The sequence below is a fragment of the Leptodactylus fuscus genome, chromosome 1, assembly GCF_031893055.1.
Source record: "Leptodactylus fuscus isolate aLepFus1 chromosome 1, aLepFus1.hap2, whole genome shotgun sequence".
NCBI lineage: Eukaryota > Metazoa > Chordata > Amphibia > Anura > Leptodactylidae > Leptodactylus > Leptodactylus fuscus.
Genome location: NC_134265.1, coordinates 327,704,067 through 327,730,109, shown reverse-complemented (window position 1 = coordinate 327,730,109; position 26,043 = coordinate 327,704,067). Strand labels below are relative to the sequence as shown.

General features: G+C 43.5%; 2 protein-coding genes across 2 annotated transcripts in view; both read right to left on the bottom strand.

The window, feature by feature from the left end:
• Positions 1-26,043, bottom strand: part of JAKMIP1 (janus kinase and microtubule interacting protein 1) — a 94,888-nt gene that overhangs the window by 29,991 nt on the left and 38,854 nt on the right. Inside the window, exons 5-12 of the mRNA XM_075260975.1 lie at positions 20,732-20,941; positions 20,197-20,316; positions 18,868-19,014; positions 17,158-17,295; positions 16,072-16,131; positions 2,724-2,852; positions 2,044-2,172; positions 1,832-1,915 (exon numbers count right to left, since the gene is read on the bottom strand). Coding sequence (XP_075117076.1) covers positions 1,832-1,915; positions 2,044-2,172; positions 2,724-2,852; positions 16,072-16,131; positions 17,158-17,295; positions 18,868-19,014; positions 20,197-20,316; positions 20,732-20,941 — 1,017 coding nt within the window. The remainder of the gene's footprint in view (positions 1-1,831; positions 1,916-2,043; positions 2,173-2,723; positions 2,853-16,071; positions 16,132-17,157; positions 17,296-18,867; positions 19,015-20,196; positions 20,317-20,731; positions 20,942-26,043) is intronic.
• Positions 8,066-8,498, bottom strand: LOC142190107 (uncharacterized). The gene is made up of 2 exons (XM_075262305.1): positions 8,289-8,498; positions 8,066-8,139 (listed from the first exon to the last, which is right to left on the bottom strand). The coding sequence occupies exons 1-2, from the start codon at positions 8,392-8,394 to the stop codon at positions 8,066-8,068; spliced, it is 180 nt and encodes a 59-aa protein (XP_075118406.1). The 5' UTR covers positions 8,395-8,498.

Sequence of the window (26,043 nt, the reverse complement as noted above, 5' to 3'; positions counted from 1 at the left end):
TTACAGTGTTTGTAAGGAGGTAAAGGCTCATCTTTTTAGTTAGGCGGTGAACTGTAAATGGCTATATGTAGTGTGAGGCGGTGTTTGATGTGGCGTTCGACTGTAGCCATTTTCTGGATGTGCTGTATATACAAAGTTTATAGAGTTGTGTTTCCTTTGCAGCTACAATGGGTGCTGGTTAGGGTTGAGCGATCGGGATCGGAAAAGATTGGATCCCAATCGGCGATCGAGTAAATTTCATGACCGGTTTCCGATCCAGCCTAAAAAAAGATCGGGAACGGAATTACGATCCGTCAACCCTTATCTGCAACTTAACAATTTAATTGTAACCTACCTGCATAGAACCGCTGACGCTCCCCTGACGCTGAGTTCCGGGCCGTTGTTCTCTGTCCTCTCCTCTCTTATTTACATGCCGGCAGAGTGCCGTGCGTGCCCCCACCTCCCTAGGCTATTGTTACTGATGCTGGGAGTAGGCGGGGCTTGTTGTGGCTTAGGAGAGTGTGGATGGGTACAGGGTGGGGAGACGCGAGTACATCACTAGGGAGGCGGGGGTTCGTACGGTTCTCTGCCGGCATCTGAATGAGAGAGGAGAGAAATGGATAGAGAACAACAGGCTGGAGCTCCGGGAGCAGTGTACACAATGCTCAGTTTTTGGACTCCCCACTGTGTAGTGAATGGGATTGTCTTTAAAATCCGATTTTCGATCATTAAAAAATCCCATTGACTTGCATTAGGATCGGGATCGGATGGAAAATGACTGGAAACCGGATTTTAAAAACGATCCTGAAATCTCAAGATTGGCTCAACCCTAGTGCTGGTGTAATATTGGTTATGCCTAGGTGTAGTACCCCATGGGGGGTTGCTCAGCATGTCCCATGGAACGACCACATGTTAAAGGTGTGCTCTGTGATCTTAACAGAGCAGTCAATGTGGTGAGCCTGTTTGGTTGATCTGTCTGCGTCCTCCTGGCAGCAGCTACTTTGACATGAGAGGTCAGAGGCCTAGTGTGTCCTGTGATGACCGGTGCGAGTCCTTACTGCACACGTGAGTGGATCCCAAGAGACTAAAGGTATTGCTTAACATCAATCAAGTAAAATAAGGTTTTGCTTTGGGTATTAAATACCATCTGGTGGTTTTCCTTCTTAAAAATTCTGCAAAATATGAGTAATTAGTATTGCCGGCAGTTTGCAGTCCTGCAGCGTAGAGAAGAACTTTCTCGATTTGGCTTATGACCCCCCCCCCCCCCCCCCCCCCCCCGAGTGTGGCCGCCGACGGTTTGGGAAACAGCGCAGGCGCCAATATCTGATAGGTTATTTAGACAGATGAAATAATAATTCAAGGGGAAAAAATCCACTTAAATATCACAGCAGATGATTCGCTCTATAGAAGCCGCCCCTTATAGATCTGTAGTATACTGCACCATGTTACATTATTATATCCTACAAATTATTGATGCAACACAAGCCAATAGAACATAACCTTTATTAGAAGGCTACTGTTCTCGTATAGATTATTATGTGCTAAACTTTTGTATTGCATCAATTCTTTGCAGATTATAATAGATGAAATAATACCGTAATGCGCCTCGGACAGACATAACAACAGGGCACAACAATGACATGGCTAGAACTCGGAGCCGTGGATGGGCTGCACAGTAGCTTCAGGAGTCAGAGTTGTTATGGAAAGAAGACAACTGCAACACATTACAAAGGGGCTTTGTTTTTTTTTTCTTTTACAAATACATCGCCCACCACCAAGAAACCAGGCTGAAAAGCACAGTGCATAGAAACACCGACACTTGCTTATCCAGAGAGGCTTTTCCTGCGGTTACCTGCCCTTTGTCACACAAGGAGTTCTCCAAGTCTTCAATCTTTGCTTGGCACCGCAGCAGGTCGGCTTGTAGCTGCTCCCGGGTCTGTGAAGGACAAAAACTGGGGTTACGTATAAAAGATAAATGTCTACCTCATACAGGTCCATAGTAGGTGGTCTCCGTGGTCGTCTATAGATAGGAAGGTCAATAGGCTGAAGATAAATGAACATTACCCTGGCTTCTCTTTCGGCATCCAGCGTTCCACCCACTTGTTCCTGCAGCAAGGCGTACGCTCTCTGCAGGGCCTGGTATTCTCGGGTCAGCTGCCGAAATCTTAAATCAGCTTCTTCCTTAGGAGTGCTCTTCAAGGGCAATGAATAATGGAGTAAATTATCATCCATTGTGAGTCATACAACATCTACGTACATTTTATTATGTGTCAGATTCTTCAATCAAAGCAAGGTCAGAGAAGAGAATCATACAATTCTAAGGTGTCTGTCTCTCTCTCTATAACTAGAGCGCTACTTTTGTCCAAAATTGGTGCGACCCTGTCTGCAAGTTGTATGGTATTGCAGCAGAGTCCCATTTACTTCAATAGGTTTGAGCTGCAATACCAAACACAACCTATGGACAGGTGTGGCGCTGTTTGTGGACTATCACTTGAATAATGTTACATCACTAACCAAGAGAAAAATGTATTTAGGGCTTCCTTGGACTAAAACACATGGTATTTCTAATATTCAAGGCAGTACCAGGTACATGGGTACAACAACTGGATCTAAATACTAGCAGATTCCAGATGGAATTTGGAGCAGTTTTTAAAGCAGAATCCGCCTCAAAATCTGCTACAAATTCCTGTGTGTGAACCTAGTCTTAATGATATATAACGACTACAGCGGCAGTAGTGACTTACATCTTCTATGTCTTCTTCAGGCGTTGCTGGTGTTCTGTCCGTCTTATCGGTGTTGTATGAGGTGACTGAAGAGGTTTCTGAATCAACGGATTCCTCGTCAAATCCAAAAAACGTCTCCACAACATGCCTCTAAAAACGAGAGATGATGGTTAGTGAGTGCAAGGGGAAAACTTCGCCCCCCCACCATACATCTAAATATCCCCATACTGTACACAGAAAGCTAGCGGACTTCCCATATAGTGACCAGTACTCGAAGTTGTATCTCACACCAGCTGGGGGCTTCACTAAGACTGGAGTACAGAATGCCAGTCTTCATAAATTACCCCCAGTATATTCTGCTAGAATTGTGTTTTCTGGTTTTGTGAGAATTCAGCCTACATGGGAACAAGTGCAGGACTATGAGAATCCCTGGACTGTGGGATGGCAGATTATAGGAATGTTCTTATAGCGAGCGCTGCCATGCATGAGAGTAATTGTGCGGATGATAGTAGTCATAACACATTCACTAAGCGCCCGCTGACGGCTGTTTCTATGGTACAGGGAGACAACTGGGAGAGGAGTTTCTAACGTTACTGTACCCAGAGGGACCTAATGACAGTCCCCAAGTGTTACATGACACTATATACCTACTTACCCACCTCCGCATGAAGTGCCATTAATGCCAGCCAAAACAATGATTAGCAAGCACTAATACACAACATGCAGTGTATACACAACATACTGTATACGGGGAGCATACACACAATATACAGTATACAGGGAGCATATACACAATATACAGTAGAGGGGGTGTGCACACAACATAAAGCATATGTGCAGTGTACACACAACGTACTGTATACAGGGAGCACACATGGAACATACAGAATACAGGTGCTGTACAAGCAACATACAGGTGGTGTACACAACATACACTATACGGGGGATGTACACACAAAATGCAGAGGGTATAAACACAACATACAGCATATAAGCAGTGTATACACAACATACAGTATATCGAATGTGCACATATAGTCATGGCCAAAAGTTTTGAGAATGATACAAATATTAATTTATACAAAGTCTACTGCTTCAGTTTTTCTAATGGCAATTTGCATATACTCCAGAATGTTATAAAGCGTGATCAGCTTAACAGCAATTACTTGCAAAGTCAATATTTGCCTAGAAAATGAACTTTATCCCCCAAAACACATTTCAACATCATTGCAGCCCTGCCTTAAAAGGACCAGCTAACATCGTTTCAGTGATTGCTCCATTAACACAGGTGTGGGTGTTGATGAGGACAGGGCTGGAGATCAATCTGTCATGATAAGTAAGAATGACACCACTGGACACTTTAAAAGGAGGCTGGTGCTTGGCATCATTGTTTCTCTTCTGTTAACCATGGATATCTCTAAAGAAACGCGTGCAGTCATCATTGCACTGCACAAAAATGGCCTAACAGGGAAGAGTATTGCAGCTAGAAAGATTGCACCTCAGTCAACAATCTATCGCATCATCAAGAAGTTCAAGGAGAGAGGTTCCATTGTAGGCAAAAAGGCTCCAGGGCGCCCAAGAAAGACCAGCAAGCGCCAGGACCGTCTCTTAAAAGTGTTTCAGCTGCGGGATCGGGCTACCAGCAGTGCAGAGCTTGCTCAGGAATGGCAGCAGGCAGGTGTGAGTGCATCTGCACGCACTGTGAGGCGGAGACTCTTGGAGCAAGGCCTGGTCTCAAGGAGGGCAGCAAAGAAGCCACTTCTCTCCAGAAAAAACATCAGGGACAGACTGATATTCTGCAAAAGGTACAGGGAGTGGACTGCTGAGGACCGGGGTAAAGTCATTTTCTCTGATGAATCCCCTTTTCGATTGTTTGGGACATCTGGAAAACAGCTTATTCAGAGAAGACGAGGTGAGCGCTACCACCAGTCTTGTCTCATGCCAACTGTAAAGCATCCTGAAACCATTCATGTGTGGGGTTGCTTCTCAGCCAAGGGAATCGGCTCTCTCATAGTCTTGCCCAAAAACACAGCCATGAATAAAGAATGGTACCAGAATGTCCTCCAAGATCAACTTCTCCCAACTGTCCAAGAGCAGTTTGGCGATCAACAATGCCTTTTCCATCATGATGGAGCACCTTGCCATAAAGCAAAGGTGATAACTAAATGGCTCAGGGAACAAGACAAAGATTTTGGGTCCATGGCCTGGAAACTCCCCAGATCTTAATCCCATTGAGAACTTGTGGTCAATCATCAAGAGACGGGTGGACAAACAAAAACCTACAAATTCTGACAAAATGCAAGCATTGATTGTGCAAGAATGGACTGCTATCAGTCAGGATTTGGTCCAGAAGTTGATTGAGAGCATGCCAGGGAGAATTGCAGAGGTCCTGAAGAAGAAGGGGCAACACTGCAAATATTGGCTTGCTGCATTAACTCATTCTAACTGTCAATATAAGCTTTTGTTACTCATAATATGATTGCAATTATAACTCTGTATGTGATAAAAACATCTGACAAACACACATAAAAACCAGAGGCCAGCAGATCATGTGAAAATATAATATTTGTGTCATTCTCAAAACTTTTGGCCATGACTGTACAACATACAGTATATAGCCGGTACACACAACATACAGTATATAGGCAGTGTGCACACAACATACAGTATATAAGCAGTGTGCACACAAAATACAGTATATAGGCGTGTGCACACAAAATACAGTATATAGGCGTGTGCACACAACATACAGTATATAGGTGTTGTACACATTACACACAGATTTACATTTATAAGCTTTCTTTAGTCTAGAGTTAAAACTTCTCTATGGATTAAAAATTGAGGTAAAAGGCCAATATCTGTATGTGATTTATTATTATTATTATTATTGTGCACTCTATAGACACTCTATAGTCATATTATGTAACAGCTCAGCTATATCTGTGTTCCCACTATACACTGATCTCTGGTAACAGGAGTCAGGATTGACTCTTTAAAGGGGTTTGCCAGGATTTTATTCTTCATCACAGCTCAGTTCCAATGAATAGGGCTGAGCTGTAAGACCAAGCACAACCAATACACAATGTACAGAACGGTACTTGGTGCACAGTGAAGATGCCGCAGTGTTCGCCAGCAAGTTTCTGCTCTGTGACTTGGAAGTCTTAATATTATACTCTCTTTAGACCCCAGAATATAATAATCGGAGGCCCAGAGAAGGTACAGAAAAATAATAAATGGGGGTCTTCTGGGCTACTGAGTGATGTCAGCGACTTTGGGGGACCATTGGGGCCTATGATTGGGTCTAAGTGGTCACAGGAGTTGTACTGATGTCATGACATCAACACACCTCACATGACCTTGGAGGCCGAATCACAAACCTCACTGCAGGCAAACGGTGAGAATATTCGCAACACGACTGTCAAGGTTCGCTCATCACTAGTCAGTGTACATCTCAGGGTCTGCTTACATCACACCTGTTGCCATAAAGACTCATTTCTTTGAATTTAACAATATATTACATTGTGATGCAAAATTGCATGAAGACGCCAAAGGCCAGAAAATATATTGATATTTGGGTATAACTTCAAGTGTGTGGCAGTAAAAAGGTTAATACAAGGGGTAGTGCATGACAAAGGGAATCCCTGTGATGAATCTGTCAGGCCCTGTGTTACATATATGAGGTATCAGGATTGCTTGAGGACTACAGAGAGGAAATTCAGACGTCAGATGTGATCCGGCAGGATACATAGTGGTAGAGATATGATGAGCCCCAGGTAGATGTATACATGGTTGTCTATGTCAGGAGTCCTGTGGATTACACTGCAGCCATACATGATGATATCTGACTAGGAGACTGCACCAACAACCCAGCCCTGCCACAGCAGATCTCATCATTCACGTGTTCCTGTAATATCGTATTCTACATGGCTGGGAGAGTCTTAGCTCTACAGACAGCTTACATACATTGCCCCGGCTCCTTTTATTTCATTCTTTACTGTTGTTCTGATATTATACTCATGAACCAGGAAGATCAGGACATGTAAAGATAAGCACATGTGAACCATACGCCGTGCATATAAAACTGCAGCGTACACTGACCTGTTCTCCATCTGTTGCAGGTCAGCTTATGCTATAGGTTTTAACTCTTTGCATTGAAAATGGTGAAAGTGGCGCCATCCTCACGGCGATTACCTTTCCGGAAAGGTCCTTGCAAACATAAGATCCAGGCAAGTACAATGTGCAGATTCGGTCTCAAAATCTGCCTGAAACTAGTCTCCTTTCATTTTAATGGGAAAAATGAGCGTCGGGCTCGTCTTCAGACAGATTCCACCGGATAACTCCCATTAACGTGAATGGAGAGCAGAAAATGTCACCCAGCAGGTGCGGATTTTGATGAGGAATTTGGGCAAGCAGAAAATTCAGCTACAAATTCCTGAAGATGTATTTTCAGCTTGGAAAATTCCCTGCATGTGAACTGCCCCTTAGGCCCCGTTCACATGGGGCACGGGATGGCGTATTTTGGTCCTGATTTTGACACGGGAGGCCGCGTCAGAATAGGACCAAAATGCGTCTTCCCACTCCGGAGTAGGCCCAAATGAATGGGGAGGGGGCTGTCGTGAGGCAGACGCCGTGGCTGAATCAGCCGCAGAATCCGCCTGAAGAAAGGGCAGCTCGCTTCTTTTTTCCGCTAGTGGGAACAAACCGCTCACAGAAAAAAGGAAGCTAATGGTCTACATAGACCTCTATTGTGAGGGGCGGATTTTGAGGAGGATTCAGCGCCAAATCCGCCCCCTCTTGCCCCATGTGAACGAGCCCTTAATAGGGTCTATATAGAGTCATTGTCGGACCCAAACATAATGCAGACACAAAATAAAGTCATCACACCAAAACACTCAGTTCCTGTGTCACCAGAATCACAGCAATTAATCCATTACTTAAATGAATGTCAAAAAGTCCCCAAATTTATACATGACATATACAGTCCAGATGTAGTAGAGCTGAGTTTGTCACTGTGTACACCTCACTGTGAGATCATGATGAGGATTTACATAGGGCTGCAAGTAAACAAAGAGGACATACATCATGTGACAGGCGATGTCACCCTGAGCATTTGGTTTACCAAATCCATTCAGCCATTCCTAAGATATAAGCCCTACTGTCGATAGAAAATAGGGTCTATTAGCCAAGTGGGCGGTAACGCTGTGGTTTCTCTGGGGTTGGGGGTTTCATGTGATGTGCCCACTTGGCTAATAGCCCCTAAACTGCATCAATACTAAAAGGGCTTATATCTTTGGAATAGCTTAACAGATTTGGATAAATATAACAACATAATGCTCAGGGTGACAGCATCGATCAGATCTACGTCATTGGTTTTTCAGATCTGGTGACAGGTCCTGCTGTAGAAGGGGGATAAATGACAAACTCAGCTCTGCTACATCTACATGCAACATATGAGAGAATACAAAGATGCATATACGAGAAAGAAGGACTAATAGATCGACAAAGAGGATATACATATATACAGTATATACAGAGATTCCTAAGCAGATTTGGACTCTGCAGACAATGTACAAATTCGCTTTTTACCTTCGTGTTTATAAGTCAGTTCCTGGCATCCCGAAAAATAGAGACAGACTAAAGCGCAGAGGCATATGAAGAAGGAGAAGTACAAGATGAGTAGGAAATCTTCCATTGTGTGCGAGTGAAGAGCATCCACTTCAGTAACCCTTCAGCTATTCCTCTAAATGCTCTGCTCGGGCACCGCAGCAGCACTGGTCGGCACAGCAAGTATCCCAGCCTCATAGAAATTCACAATTGATATGATGAATGCCCGGTCGTGGAGGGGGGGGGGGGGGGGGGGGGGGGCACTTATTAATGGCTGCTTATGATAATATGACAGAGCTGCTGCTCCTCCTTCATCAGGACTGGGCGCAAGTCACCTGCCACATGTGCACCGGGTCCCCAGACTATTCCATGTCAGCTCAGTATGGCTAGCAACAGTAACCTGGAGCCGGCAACTAAAAATACACGAAAAACCCATCCACAGCTCAATAACCTTCACCGTGCGCTAATGGACAATTTAAAGGGTCTGCAAAGTCTGTTGTGCAATTTGTCGGGTAATGCGCGGTCACGGCCGTACCGACAGGAAATAAAGGCGATGTTGTAAAATCCTAGCAACGAAGGGAGGAGAAAGTGAGGATCGATTGGCAAAGCAGCCTGTAGCTTCAAGGATTAGGTTATATAAAATTGTAGTGACGTATTAGAAGGTCTGTTTATGGACCTGCTGACATTGGTTTTGTCCCATTTACACAAACTTATTGTCAACGGGTTGTGAGCGAGATCAACATCTGTACAAAAATAAGGAATCCGGTAATGGGTAGCATCTGCAGGTATCAGAGGACCCCCAAAAATATTCCCCACACCATTACGTCACCTGACAGGAAGGGTTCAATGATGCCTGTTATTTGTGCCCAGTTCTGCATTCATCAGACCCAGAAAGGTTTTTCCACTGCTCAGTGATACGATTTAAAAAAAAAAAAAAAAAATTCACTGGAGTTTTGCTTATTTTTGACCTCACGCTGGACGTCTGCTGTCATAGCCAGGGGCTTAAGGGCTTGTTCACACGGGGCAAGAGGGGGCGGATTTTGGCGCTGAATCCACATCACAATCCGCCCCTCACAATGGTGGTCTATGCAGACCGCTAGCTTCCTTTTTTCCGCGAGCGGCATGTTTCTTCAGGCGGATTCCGTGTCTGATTTTTTGCCATTAAAGGGATTCTACCATAAAAAAAACTTTTTTTTCTAGGTAACACGTCGGAATAGCCTTTAGAAAGGCTATTCGTCTCCTACCTTTGGAAGTGATCTCCGCGGCGCCGTTCGTTCTAAACACCGGTTTGTACCGGTATGCTAATTAGTTCTCTTGCAGCCATGGGGGCGTCCCCCAGCGCAGGAGATGCGATGGGGGCGTCCCCATTGCTGCTCGAAAACCGACTCCAGCGCCGCCTCTGTCTTCTTCTGCGAACGCCGAACAGAGCGTACCGCGCAGTTGTCCGACGTCCAGCCAAAGAAGGAAGGGGAGGATGCAGAAGAAGACAGAGGCGGCGCTGGAGTCTGTTTTTGAGCAGCCATGGGGACGCCCCCATCGCATCTCCTGCGCTGGGGGACGCCCTCATGGCTGCGAGAGAACTAATTAGCATACCGGTACAAACCGGTTTTTAGAACGAACGGCGCGGCGGAGAGCACTTCCAAAGGTAGGAGACGAATAGCCTTTCTAAAGGCTATTCCGACGTGTTACCTAGAAAAAAAAAGTTTTTTAATGGTAGAATCCCTTTAAAGAGTTATTTTCCTCCATTCTGACAGTGGAAGGCTGTGCATCACTCCTGTGGGTAATACATTTGCGATGGACAGACTGCTGGCCATCAATGTAAATCACGAAGGAGATCAAAGAAGTTGAGGGCGACCTGTGAGTCCCATGGCTTCTGGACCTGGAAACTACTGCAACTCCTATGGTTACGTCGGTGGCTGTAGCCCATCTGTGTGATTTGACTTCTTAGTCGGAGCGGGTTTTTTTTCCCTGCAATTTGTTTGACTGTTCTGGCTTTTCACCAAGAACAATTCTTGAAATCCTCCTCTGACCCGGTTTATGTCCACAGGATCCTCTTTCACCAGATGTTTTTTCCTTGATTCCCACTAGGCCTGCACCATGTCCAGGCCTTATTCTAAGTGGTTAAGATTGGTCATATAGCCATTCTATTGTGGATTTACACAAACTGATCCAGAAAAAACAAACATAACATCATGTTATGCAGCACTCCGGGATCACATGTCTAACCTCCATGCTGGGAAGCTCTAATGGTAAAAAGGGTAGTGGTCTCTAATAAAGTAGCCAGTCAGCATGTATAAAGAAGGATTGCTGAAATGTCCTATAGTTTTGTAGAAATCCCACCGCTGATTATCAGCTTTCTCCCTATGCACAGTAATGGGGAGAATGCTGTCAATCTGTGGTGGCAGGGTAAGCCTATGGGCAGCTTATCAATAGAAGGATTCCAAATGCTATAGCTAATAAAGCATATAATTCACCAAAACTACAAGACACACACAAGACAGGATCAGTATGTCTGACACTACCATATGCCGTCCTCATACAGAACATATTATAGTACAGGTATCTGTTCCACCTTTGTACAACCCTATGTCCCCAGTAACCAAACTCACAACACCATACACCAGTCCATCTGCCATCAGGCTCACCAAGGACAAGGTGTGTGTTCAATGGGGTAGGCCGCCTCTGAGCCTCTTGTCTTATTTCCAGGAAGAACAACAGAGGATCGCCACAATTCTAAGAAAAGATGCTCATAGGGAATACAAGTATTTTCTAAAACAGGCACAAGAGGTGACAGGTCAGGCCATGTTCACATTCGCAATGGACTTTCTTACGGAGACTCTGATGCAATGAAAGCAGGGGACAAAAAAAAGCAATGGACACCCAACAGACTCCATTATAATCAATGGTGTCTGTCGGGTGCTCGTTATTTTTGTTGACTGGTCTAGAAATGAGCGAACACTGTTCGGATCAGCCGTTCCGAACAGCGCGCTCCCATAGAAATGAATGGAAGCACCTGGCACGTACACTTTGCTGGCGGCCGGCCGCCGTGCCAGGTGCTTCCATTCATTTCTATGGGAGCGCGCTGTTCGGAACGGCTGATCTGAACAGTGTTCGCTCATCTCTAGACTGGTCCTATGACAGAGTGGAACAACAGACAGCGGACATTAGTGAGAGCATAGTAGCGGTCAGCTTTACGTCTCTATTGTCCGGTGCACATAACCAATTCATATTAACCCATTAATATCTACCATACAATTGCTGTGTATATCCAAAAATTAACCCGTTCCCTTGCAAATGTGATTGATAAATCTGCAGTTACAGCTTAGGACACCCGCCTGAGATCTCCCTAATTACACATCATCCCTCGTCTCGGGGGACACTATAGCAGTATAAGGGGTCTTAATCTCCTAATCCTCGCTGTATAACATACAATGTCTCATTCTGTTCAGCCGTAAATCTCAAGAGGTACAAGACAGGTAAAACCCTTCGGGCTAATGTTATTCAGATGAGCAGAATGATAATGTCACACCATTTATCAGAAAGTCATTGTAACAAAGGACGCCGAAATCCACTCCTATTACCAACATCTCTAATACTAAAGAACATATGGTAAAATATTACAATAAAAAATTCTTAAAGTGAACATCCAACAATGAATAACATGGGTGAATATAAGAAACTTTACGATATATCTTATTAAAGAAGTATCGTTCCTTAGTCACTTATCAGGCGGAGTTACTTCATACATAGAAGTCTATGGAGACGGGAGGAGGAGGCTGCTGGAAAAACACAAAAATCAATGAGGCTGCTGAACCCTGCTACACTAGAGCTCTTAACACTTCTATGTTTCACAAGAAGACTCTACCACTGTACAGACTGAGGTAATAAATCAATTACCAGCCTCCCCCTCCATAGACATGTGTGACGAAGGCAGACTCTATGGAAATGAGGAGGAGGAGGAGTGATGCCTAATAAGAGGAGAAGGAAACAGATTTCTTTACTAAAATGTATTACATATTCACCTGTACTATTCATTTATGAAATGTATTTTTACAATCGGAGGTTCACTTTAAATATTTTAGAAACCAAGTCATATGGAGCACTAGTAGGATCGAGGTGTAGCCACTATACAAAACTCTAACGTATTGTTTAGGGGATGTATTGTACGCCGCTCCTGGCACACACCCGAAAAGTACATTTAGATAGCGCTTTTACATGGGAGCGTTCTTAAAATGCTGCACCCAGATGTTCATTTTTTAGCCAGATACTAGAAACAATATACATCCCTCAAATGTTAGATCAGAGATCGCTAAAGGGTAACCGGTGTACATAAAAGAGAGGCGGCCCCATACCAAAAATAACAATGAGAACCTGTTATTACACCAGGTCTTAATAATGAGAAGGAACTGGCCCAATACTGCGATTTTTGTGAACTAGTAAAACAGGGTGCCCCCTTGTGGCCACATTAGGGTTTGGTCATACTACAGAAAATGAAGAGGAATTCTGTATTTTCTGCCCCGCCCTGGTGGAATGTCATAGCATAGCTTTGGCTTTCTGTCCCCGACTAGGTTCAGATGAATGGACCTAACCAGCGGAGGAGGATCCTGAGCAATGGACGAATCAGCCACAGAATCCACAGCAGGACTGAGCAAGATGCTTATTTTCTCCATGTCCTGCTGCGATGTCTGCCTCCCACTGAATACAATGGATGACAGGATCAGGGCGGAATCCATCATAAATGATTTCTCCTTCTCAACGCAGGAGATGAAAACGCCCTTCTAAAATACCATTTCCTCCGATTTTGCATGGTGTTCTTAAGGAGCTGTCACTGCATTGTATGCAACTTATTTTTACCAATGTGTGCAGGATGGAGAGGTGACTGATGTAATAGGTTATGTTATAGCACCACCTTCAGGTCAACACAGGAATTGTATAGACACATGACAAAGTGAAATATTTCTTGTGATATAGCAGAATGCAAACTATGAACAGACTCACCAGTGTGATAGGTGGGCCAAGACCCTGACACAATCAGGAGAGGCTTATTATGTGGCCCGGGGCCTATGACTACTAAGATAACACTTAGAAGTGGCCTGCATGGTAGTTACATGTACCTGTACACACATGCAATGCTAAAACTAGTCTTCCCAGAAGCAAGGGGGCAGCATCTTAGTGTTGGTCCATGCCTACGCCTGGCATAGTAATGGAGCCTGTTCCTCCTCTTGTATCCTCAATTAACAATAAAATAGCCTTTAGCTACACTCATCTGATCCGTGTGTTCGGCGGCATTGCAGGTGCAGGTGGTACGCACAAGATGCAAACCCAACATAAAATTGGGGAGAGATGGAAGTGAACATTCCTATGAATTATTATTCAGCCCATAAAAAAGGCCCTGAAAACGTTAGCTTGGTGAGGGCGGCAATCTCATACAGCCCCAGGCCTAGATACAATGACAGATTAAAGAGGTCCAGCAGAAGACAAAACCTTAGTACTAGAGTCTATATCATTGGTTGGTGATACTTATTATATACAGACTACAACCGCCCCACCACCACCACATACACAGTCAGCGCTGATAGGCAGCACCGGCAGGGGCTAATCTCCCCAGCAACAAAAGCCAACAGCCCAATCTCTAACTTCCACAAAATCTGCCATGAGAGAAGAGTCAAAAGGCTCCTACATACATTAAATGGTTGGCCAGTTCCACCAAAATTGCATCCCTTAAGGATGCAGCCTAAAACTAGCTTAAAGGGGTTGTCCAGGATAAACCACTTTTGGCAAGGAAGCTGGAGGAAGGTAAAAAAAAAACCAACCCAAAACACCACCACACACTCACCTGTCCTGATGCTCCGATGTCTCCCACCGCAGTCCAGTCCAGCAGAAGTCCTCACCTCAAGTGTCCACTGAGGCCAAGTAACCTAAGGAGAGGAACCGGGACATCACTTGTATATGTCACCTGTGACATTCTCTGTCCTTTCCTTAGGCCACTGACTGACCTCAGAAGTCATGTGAGGCAAGGACTTCCACCGAGGGAGCAGAAGGATTAGACCGCGGTGGGAGTCACCACAGTATCGTGACAGGTGAGTATGTTTTTTTTTTCTTTTTACCTTCGCTGCCCTCCTTGCTAAAAACAGTTTACCTGGGACAACCTCTATAAGGACAAGGCCCCATTTTTCAAATCTCATGTGTCACTTTGTCGTTTTGCAGAGCCCTGGAGGTGCCATATAAGTGGAATTCCCAAAGAAGTGACCCCATTTTGTAGGGGCAATTTTAGGGTCTCTTCAAACGTGACCTGGCGTGCAAAAACCAACAATCTAAATCTGCGCTTCAAAATCACATAGCACTCCTTCCTATCTACAACCTGCTGTGTGTCCAAACTGCAGTTTATGCCCACACGTATGACACTGGTGATCCCAGGATAACAGACGTAATGTCATATGTGGGTATAAACTGCTGTTTGGGCACAGCAGGGAAGGAGCACTATTTGGTTTTAGGGGAACAATTTGATTTTTGGACGTCATGCCACTTTTGCAGAGCCCATGAATTGCGAGTAAAGTGGAATCTGCAGACATGTCACCTCATTTTGGAAACTGCACCCCTCAAGGGATTTCTCAAGTAGTCTCACTAGCATTTTTAATATTTGAGTGTTACATTAATTTACTTTCTAGAAATGAATGGGCAGCTGAAAAGTGAAAATTGCAATGTTTCCATAGATAATCTATTTCAGTGCCCGATATAAAACCCAAACCAGGACCTTTCATCAAAGCCTTGACAAATGATAAAGTCTTTATGGTTTCTCTAAGATCTAATGCACATGACCAAGTTCCAATGCTCTGTTCTGTTCCAATAATTTATGAGACTTGCTCTGTATCTCCGATGCTCCATTGTACAACCCCAGTCTCTTTTCTCCCTCTCTTGCTGGAACTCACCAGGCCAGATGTGGAGAGGTTTACATGACCGCTGAGACCAATCGGTAACTTCAGTGGTCACTGGTAAGGAACTAGGGACATATCTTTGTGATGTCACCAGGCCCTCTCCAGAGACCACCTGTTTGTTGACTGGCCGCATTGCTAACAGAGCCTCTCCACTTCTGGCCCGGTGATTCCCAAGTTTATGATAATTGCCGGAGATCCCCTTTAAAAGGGGCTGGTCACAAAATTAGGGGCCTAAGAAAAGGAACTGAAAGGTCACTCGCGAAGTCACAGGCGACGTCCCAGGTTCCTTTACTTAGGCTGCTGAGATCAATCTAGGCCGCTGATTGGAATCAGAAGTCATGTGTGGCAAGGACTTTGGCTGGAAAAGTCCCGGGGTGCCGCAAGGACTGGACAAAGACCTGTGACACCAGAGAATCGTGGACAGGTATTTTTTATTTTTTATTTTACACTTTCCCCAGGCACAATACTAAAACATTGTGGACAACCCCTTTAAGTCCTACTCATCTTAGCCATTCAGACCAAAGTGTTATTCTTCATGCCTTATAATCAAGTTTTCCATTCCTTCTATTGATGATGGCCAGCACACTAAACATGGCATAAATTGTGCAAATTGGGCTGTATCTGTGCTATATAGCAGCGGATCTGGATACATAGCCGACCTTGAGGTCAGAGAGATTTACTCATCTCCATCGCCAACGGCAGAATATGTATTAGGACAAGCAACGTTAACGCCTTCGGTTGTTGGAAGACTTTGCTGTGTGTATACTTTTATGCTGCGTATATACTTTTGCTGTGCATGTAACACTTTTATAACAATTCGTACAAAATACCTTTGGGTGCTTCAAGCTCTTTCTTTTCGGCTTTTTGAAACGCAGCATCCGTTCTTTTTCCTGCGGACACAGACACAGCATTGTAAAATAATTGGATTGTAAGTGGGAAAAATGGAACAATAAGGAAAACATGGCTGCCAGGATACATTTGCACAACGCCTATGACATACATGCTGCCGCAGCGTGCACAGCGTGTAGCCTCTCATGGGCCTTACACCTGCATCTGTATTTCTTCATCATCCGGATCACATTGATATGGCTTCTGTTTGTCTACCTTTATGGTATAGGGACATTATATTGGGGGACATGTATTTACAGCCTGCAGTGGGGTCTTACAAGGGGATTGCTGATATGTATTTGCACGTAGATTCCAGATTCTCTCATCCTAGGTTATATCATTAATCCTTACAGAATGAACAGATTACATTCTTCTGAATTATTGATCAATCCGCAGGACACTGCCTGTCTACTCACTGTGTGTATTATACTACTCTATCATATACTGTATACAGGCTGGAACACCCTGACAATACCATGACGCAGCTCTTCCAATGAGTACTAATGGATATTCTTGGCATTCATGTGCTTTCTATACAATACTCAGTAACAGTATGAACAGGTCCAAAAGAGAAGCTTCATTCTCCAACGTCTGTTTGCCAATTCTACGTACTTATTATGCCTGTTATTGCATGAACATCTGGAAGTCAGGGTACTCTCCTATATGGTATATTATTGTAAAAGTGGATTACTTAGGATGCTCCACCTAGCCTATCTTTTATGTTAACAATATGTATCCCTTATCCACAGGTTAGGGGGTAAATGTAGGATTGCTAAGGGATCCGCAGCTCTGCCACATTCACTTAAATAGGAGCAGAGTTGCAGTACGTGTGATACAGTAGACACTGCCTTCTACTTCCAGCTCTGTCCTCTGTATAGGTTCTGGTACCATAGGCTGCCTAGAACAGCTACAAGCGCCAGGTGATCCAGCACAAGTGTATAATGACAATGAATGAGCACCTGTGATAGTATAGGGTATAGTCCAAAAGAGTGTGTAGGGTCCCCAGAGCGACATATGATAAGTATTACCACTGTGATGTCATCGATGATCTGCTGCTGCTCCATGACTTGAAGTCGTAAGAATTCAATCTCTTGTTCCTGAGCATTACTCAGATCATCCAGCGATGAATGGTGCTTTAAGGAGCTCACCGTGGACAACTTCTCCTTCTGTAGAGGCAATTGAAACCCATTAAAATGATTATAGAACAAGTCAATCTACCTATTTATCTATCCAGGACACTTACTGAAGGTATTTTAGCTAATATTGGAAATATTATTATTATTATTTTTTTTTAAAGAGGATGTAAAGCAAAAACTGTCATCATTACCACAAAATGAAAAAAAAGTACTCCTAGATCCATTCTTACTAAATGTAGCAGCTCTCTCCTCCTCTATCTCACCAATAACTCTCAGCATGATCTCAATTAGATCAATATATCAACTATTCACTAAAAATACAAAAAGAGGAAACTCATTTTGACTTTTTATTAGAAAATACCGTAAGTGAAACTGTCTAATAAAAAATTCTGTAAACCCCTTGGTTGTTACACGGACACGTATTGGTTTGTGACATCTCCTAGTAAAAATTGAGTTCAAAGCATCTTCTTTTAAGTCTGTTGCTCTGATCAGTCATCCTATTTATCACAGGGAGATGGCTCCAATTGCCCACTGATACTGTGGCAAATATTAGGCAATTATATTTAAAGCGTAGCTCCTGCTTTTTTTTTTTTTTTTTTGCTAGTGTGTCGGGGGCTGTTTGGTGGCCATTTGTGGGGTATACATCATCTAAATTCCTTATTATAAAACAGGCTGTAACATTTCCTTTAGCAACTCTCTAACTGAGCTGTTACTAGGGAAAGTCCATACACATTTAGATTGTAAATATGCTGAGCTGAAGTATTTATCAAAGGGGGGATGGTCACTTCAGTTGGCTGTATCTCTTGTTTTATACCACCTAGAAAAATGGTTCTGGTATTATAAGAAAGGGAAAATTTTCAGCATTCAAATAATGTCAGTAATAGCTGTAGAAGAATGAGAGCTTTATTGATAGGAGAGGTCATCACTTTATGATCAGTAATGATCTGACTTGTGTACCTCCTCCTATCCTAAAAATTAAAGCGGTTCTCTAGGAATGTGATACTGAGCTCTGCTTCTCAGGTAGTGATTTAACATCTAATAGTCACTTGACCATAATACAGCTCAAGGGCATTCATATGAATGGGGCCAAGCTGTAATACCAAGCACAGTCACTAGAACATGTATGGCGCTGTGCTTTGAAAAGACCACAGCAATCCATATTATAGTCTTGGACAACCCCTTTAACAGACAGGGCTGATTTAGTAACTAATTCCCTCACCTCTACTAATAACAGAAGGAGACGTGAGACGCAGGATTAGTTTGTCTCTACTTTTACTCTATGGATCGGTCGGAGGTCCAGTGCTCTGAGCCTCATGAACATAAAATGGTAGCCTGGCCTAGTAATAAGCCATTCACTTTGCCAGATGATAACCCCTGGACAATGGATGATCCAATACAATGTACATGTACACAAGTGTGCATGAAAATGTGCATATATTAATAATCAGGATCTATGAAACCACAAGAATGCTGGGCTATCAGAATTTTACTATAGTATGAATATACAGCTCTTTGTTGCAAATCCTTTCGCTATGTGTCCTATATTCCTCCTCAGGTAAGATCGGACAGGGCTTGCTTTTTTTTTTTTTTTTTTTTTTGTACCATTTCTGCATTCTCCCTCGATAAGGCTTTGATTTTTTCTTCCATCCTCTGTATCGTCTGTAAAGTGTCCTCGTGCTTTTTGGACATCCTTTTATTCTTTTCAACCAGAGGCTTCAGCTGCGTTTCTGTCTCCCGCACACGTTTCAGCTTTTAGAGGGAAAAAAATCAGAAAATTAGCACAGGCCAATGTATCTAACCAAATAATAGACTGGGTAATCCTACATGCACATTAAAGAGGACCTTTCATGTCCTCGGAGATGGGCGCTATTATATACTGCTAGAAAGCCAATACTCTAAATTCAGCACATTGTCTGCTTTGCCAGTATGTGTCCGGGTGCAAGAGATATTGGTGGTGGTAGTTTTGGCACTGACATCCCTCCACTGTCAGAAAGTTGGTTCAACCATGAATTCAGCACCCTGTCATGCTTTCTGGCAGTACATAATATGAAATGAAAATTTTTTTCACTTTCAATCAAGACAGACGTGTCATCTAGTAAGAAATGTGCGACAACTGTGTGTGTCGTATGCGTCATCTATGAATCTATTCGATGTCTTTTCCATGTAATACACATAATTTTGGGAGGTTTCCAGCTGTCCTTAGAAAGAAGATGGATCATTTTGTCACATAGTCCCAGTTACAGCGCAGCTAGTTTACCTGCAATGTATGATAAAATTGTCAATGTAATATTTATTTTACCGTTAGAAGCCGCAGGGCGCGATTGTCTTCAATTTTACCGTTCTGACAATTTCACCCCCTTTCTTACCAGTATTTCAGGTGGATCAGACAAATGGGGCGCCATCTTATGCACATTTACACACTTCTACATTATAGACACCAGAATATACAAGGAATGTCTTGTGCTGTTCTGCATTACAAAGACAACCTGATGACATGAACAGGTGCAATGTGTAATGCTTAAAGGGGACCTCCAACTATAAAATAGCTTTCCAGAAATGAACAATACAAGAAAATATAAGAAACTTTGAAATACATCTTATTAAGGAAAAATGCTCCTTTCCCTATTTATCAGGCTGCTTTCTACCTTTAAGGGATCATCCAGGATTTTATAAAGGTGGGGGGAGGAAATATGAAGGTGGGGGAGGTTGAAATCCGCCCCTGCATGGATCAAGTATTTAGGAGGGCATCTAAGGCCGTATACTATACAGATAGTTCTTTCCCTTATATACTGGCCGGGTGCCATTACTGCAGATCAGCTCCCATTGATTCCAAGATGGCCTATATAGTATAACATCCCTTACAGTAATAGGGAAACTCATTTAATGGATTTCTGTGAACTTCCCATAAAGCAGTCACCTCCAGTCCCTTACCAGCTCATTCCGCTCATCTGATAGCAATGTATTTCTATCTTCCAGTTTCCGGATCACGGCATACAGCTCAGCAATCTTTAGCTGGAATCTCCTGAGGTCTCGGTCATCAACATGTTGATCCTGGGAGTGGACGAAAGACATTTGGTTTCATGTCACTGGCAAATGTTTTGAGACCTATTCCTGCTACACATACACTACATGTCGTGCACAGCAGACCCTTAATGCTTTCCATTTCAACGTGCCAAAAATCGATCCCTTAGAAATGGAAGAGATGATGCAGATGTGAAGAGCGGAGCGCAGGTTCCTTGTTCAATGAACACCATTTTATGACAAAGCATAGTATTTGGCACCAGAGAATATTTGTGATATGGAACACTACAGCATGGCACACACTGCCTTTATAGGTTACAGCCAGTATAATATCAGGTGCCGTTCATAGCATAGACTAATATTTCATGCTACAGAATACCATTTTTGACAATTCCCATTAAACATATGGATATCCTTTCATATAACTTGCCTCTTTTGTTTTTACCACATGACCCATGAGTTCGGAGATGTCGGTAACGCCGGTGGGAAGCTCTTTCTTGGGACTGCTGTGGTAGCGCTCGGCTTCCTTAGCCTGCACCAATTGCTCATCCAGAGCTTCTTTCTGCAGAAGTAATTTCTGTGTGTGCCCGGCCTGTACGCCCAGCTCCTTCTCCAGTGCCAGGATCACCCGCTCCTTGCTTTTAATTTCATCCATCTACAAGCAAAAGAACAAACAAAATATTACAATAATCCAGAGGAAATCACTCAATGCACAAGGAGAATGGATTCCAGATGAATTTTCTCTATTTGGTGTCTGTTCCCAGCTTGGTCAGTCATTCTAATAGACTCCGTCATACTCTGTCCCAGGTCATGTGATTAGGGCCAAGACCCAGGCCCCTGCCTACTCCTTCTCCTGTGTTCATAGCGAGTTACCTGTACTTTAGTATTATAATGATGTTTTAAGCCAGCCCCCATAGTACAGGTACTGGTAGTGAACATGTAAGAGGAGGAAGGAGACAATGTGGGGCCGGTGCTGGTTCTAATCACAAGACCCAAAGATGAAACCAGCTCAGGACCCCCGACGTGTAAAGCCGGCTTTGCGCACGCTCCCATTGAAGTGAATGGGATGTGTTTTGAAGCGCTCGTGTATACGTGTCTGAATGAGCGGAGCGTAATCTCCGTGTGAATGGGCCCTAAGAGCTTCCTATATATTTCCCATCCCTGCCTCATATAAACGCAACAAAATCTTCATTTCCACAACGTGAGGTCTCAGACTAAAGTGGTTCCCATGAATATAACCAGATATAAATTTGTGGACAATTAGAAGATAAACATTTTTTTGTAAATATAAAGAATTAAAAGTTTTGTAGAGTTTTATAGATTTACTCTAACCATTTTAGTGGTGACATCTGTTGTCTTGATCAGTTAGTAATGGATACGACCAGAAACCCAGCCATGATCCCTTATTGCGGACAGGTTATCAGGAGGACACTACATGTATGAGAAGATAACCTGGACACAATAAGGACATCATGGCTGGTTATCAGGAGGACACTACATGTATGAGAAGATAACCTGGACACAATAAGGACATCATGGCTGGTTATCAGGAGGACACTACATGTATGAGAAGATAACCTGGACACAATAAGGACATCATGGCTGGTTATCAGGAGGACACTACATGTATGAGAAGAAAACCTGGACACAATAAGGACATCATGGCTGGTTATCAGGAGGACACTACATGTATGAGAAGATAACTCGGACACAATAAGGACATCATGGCTGGTTATCAGGAGGAGACACTACATGTATGAGAAGATACCCTAGACACAATAAGGACATCATGGCTGGTTATCAGGAGGACACTACATATATGAAAAGATAACCCGGACACAATAAGGACATCATGGCTGGTTATCAGGAGGACACTACATATATGAAAAGATAACCCGGGCACAATAAGGACATCATGGCTGGTTATCAGGAGGTAACACTACATGTGTTTCTGACAAGTCCCAGACCAAAGAAAGTTCCTGCATTCCTTGTCATATCCATTAGCAAATGAGCAAGACAACAAGATGTCACCACTAAGATGGTTATAGAAAATCTATAAAACTCTTCAAAATTTTCAATAATTTATATTTGCTAAAATGTCAATTGTCTACAAATGTAAATATGGTTCTATTATTGGGAAAACCCAAGACTTGGAGTCTGTGTATAACCCCACACTGTTTTAACACTATTTCTGCAATTGAGAATAGTATGGAAAGTCAATTCTGCTCTAAAGCTTAGGCCTGGTTCACATTTGCACATGGGTTTCCGTTCAGGGAGTTCGCTTGGGGATCCCCTGAATGGAAACCTAATCTGCATAAAAAAGTGGTTACCTTAGGAAACCCACAGACCCAATAGAGTATAATGGGGTCCGTGTGGTCTCTGCACGGAAAACACAGAGAAAAGTGCTACTTGCAGTGCTTTTCTCTACACACTTGTCATGCGGAGAGGGGAACGAAATGGCCTGAACGCAGATGTGAACCGGGCCTATGTCCATACGTAGCGAAAAGCAGCTATAAAACGCAGCGAGAAGTAAAACTGCCTTCACTGCTTTTTGAATGGTTTACATCCCCCATATAAATCTATGGGAAAAACAACATTTTAGCAGGTGAAATTAACATGTTGTGTTGTTCTGGTGTAAACTAAGCCAACTAGTAGGAGGTGTACAACTAGACAGCCTAATAATGCCACAGATTTATCATCCCGTATGAGACACTGTAATGTCTCCTATATAGCATTAGTACATTTGCCCCAGTGTTTCCGGTATCAACAGGTGAACAAACTGCCAATGCAAGTCTATGGGAGTCAAATTGTGAGTGTGATCTCCTGCATGGGAGGCTTAGAGAGGAGATCAGTGCTCCAGAGGGGAGCACATAACTGCACAATAAATCTGTCAGTAGGTACATTATACTACATATAGGCTAATTTATTGGGGAGGGGGGTTATTTACTCGAGTGTTATGTGTTTATTATATATATATATATATATATATATATATAAAAAAATCAGAGGGGAATTTTGTCATTTAACACTTTGGTTCTTCATTGCTGAGTTTGCAAGTCTCCATCCCTTTTCCAGCCGTCCAATCCTTTTTCCTGGCCCCTTCACCGAGCAAGACTAAGAGAGTGCCTAAAACTTTTACTAAATGTGGTATAAAGAACGTACAAAGTCCTCTGTGCCCCATGCTATGGTTTGTAATGTCAATACATCGGCAGGAAGCTGCTCAGTGACAAGAGGTCCTGCAGTATGACAGCCAGCAGGAAGCCTATGGAAGTCTGAATGCAGCTTTGGGTGTGAATGGAGTACAAAACCCAATGTAACTAAAGACCAGCAAAGCAAAGTTATTCAACATCATATGTAGCTGGCGAAGCTTCACTTCACCCCCTGTAGAGAACAAGGAGGTAAGACAACACATTTTGGCTTCTTAAAGTTTGCATGAGTCACGGACTAGTAACCAAAGTAACTGGCAGTTGTCATGGCTAGCAGCCATTGTGATGGGAGAACCCCGTAGGATGGATTCAGTTCTGCAAATCTGTTCTCATGCTTTATTCTCTCTACTAGGACCAGCCCTAAAAAGCGTGCCAAGTCAGGCTCACCCCCTACAACGCCACATGATTTATTACAAGACGGATTGCCCATCCCCTGGCTCAGACTCCAGAGCTAAGTACTAAGAGAAGACACTGACAAGGAGGCCTTGTGAAATAACCCAAATGTAATTTTCGCTTTCTTTCTTCCTGTCTTCACAGGCTGTAGCCTCCCTTTATGCAGTGTTATAGCTTTTAAAGGGGGTTTTTAGACTAAAAATGTTGATGACCTATCCTAATATCAGACTGGTGGTCTCCCACCAATCAGCTATTCCTAGCACCTGTTGTACAGAGAATGGAGCAGGAAGCAGACAGCGCTGTTCTCTGTATTGGCCAGACCAGGTACTGCAAATCAGCTTCTATTTTCTTCAATGGGAGCTAAACTGAAGGGACTCCATTCCTCCCCACCCTCTGTGTATCAGCTATTCGCTGGGCTCGGCGGGTGATGGACCCCCACTAATCGGACATGGATAACCTATCCTTAGGATAATTCATTTATATTTTTGACAATCTTTGATTTTCTGGCAGTATTTGCATCATTAATACATGTGTTAATAAACCTTATAGACAAGTGTTGTCTCCTTCCCTGTATTTATTTATTCTCCCTATTTCTCTATTGACAGCTCTCCCTACTTCTCGCTGTGTATGGTGGACGGGCTTGTGTGTAATGCAGGGAAAATAAAAATAATGTTATATAGTCATATCTCAGGCATTATACAATGTAGAAACTTGCTCCTGGTGTTGTATGAAAGAGGAGATTCTTTATTATTTCCATACATATTACTGGTTGAAGATACAGGCGGGATTGGGAGCTGCTGCAAATAAATATCCCAATCCTGATTATTTTCATCTGGTGATATCTCTGGATATAATGCAGGTAGAACGGCAACCTTACACCCGATGTACACTACCAAGTGTGCAGTTATACAGCAGCTCCTATACTGCTCATTGATACTGGATCGGAATAAGATGGGTCCCCTCCATTGATTCAATGAAATGAAAGAATCATAGAAGGCACTTGGATGTCATCTGAGTGTGATCCAAGTGTTTTCCAAATGGCCTTTACACGTGGTCGTGCCTTCAGGTAGGTAGTAGGGTTGAGCGATCGTGTTCATCTTTTTAGGTGGGATCGAGATCGGTGATTATTTCCCATAATGCTTTGCTACTGGCCAAGCATTGTGGGAAAAGCTAACAATGTTAGCCTTCACACGGACTATACGCTCCGCTCATTCTGAGCGGAGTGTATGCCTAGTGTGAAGGCTCCGCTGCGGTTCCATAGGAATGAACGGAAGCAGCCGGCACACAGCCTTAACCCCCTGCGCGCTGGCTGCGTCCATTCATTCTAATGGGAGACTAGCTAACATCTCTAGTAGCTACTTACCTGCAGAGATGGCTGGTCCGGTGCCCGGTGTTCTCGTTCTTCTTCGCCTCGCTGCCCCCGCCTCCCGAGTTAGTGTTAAAGAGCTAGGAAGAAAGCGGGGCTTGTGGATTAGGAGAGTGTGAGCGGGTACAGGGCGGGGAGACGTGACATCTCCCCTCCTAGTACCTGCCCACACTCTCCTAACCCGCCCACACTCTCCTAACCTGGGAGGCAGGGGGCAGCGAGGCGAAGAAGAACGAGAACACCGGACCAGCCATCTCTGCAGGTAAGTGGACACCAGGGGGGACTAAGTAGCCAGAGGATTTAAAAAAAAAAAATCCTCTGGCTACTTAGTGATTAAAAAAAATCACTACACTGCGTGGAACAATTAAAGCGTTCAATTGTTAGATTCCATGCTGTATAGTGAATAGGATTGTTTTTAAAATCCGATCTCCGATTAGTAAAAAAATCCCACTGACTTGCACTGGGATCGGAATTGGGATCGAGATCGGGTTCGAATGAAAAATGATCGGAAATCGGATTTCAAAATCGGTCGTGAAAAGTCAAGATCGGCTCAACCCTAGTAGGTAGCCATCAGGTGGAGCAGATAGCCCAGGGACCCCCACCTGATAGTACAGAGACTAACTGAACTAATTGAAGTCCCTATAGACATGAATGCATCACAGTGTCATCTGAGTTCATTCTGCTGCAAAATCAACCCACCTCAACAGCACACTTGGCTGTTTGTATGGGGTCTAACAGTAGTAACTTATCAGGAATGGTCGGGACTAGAGAAAAAATTCCAGCTGTGCCGGA

What these genes read in the sequence shown, in the direction of transcription:
- LOC142190107 (XM_075262305.1), bottom strand. Translation starts at nt 8,394, where the DNA reads ATGGAAGATTTCCTACTCATCTTGTACTTCTCCTTCTTCATATGCCTC. An exon ending in ACTGACTTATAAACACGAAG is followed by an intron (nt 8,140 to 8,288) that starts GTAAAAAGCGAA and finishes TGTTGCATGTAG; the next exon opens with ATGTAGCAGAGCTGAGTTTG.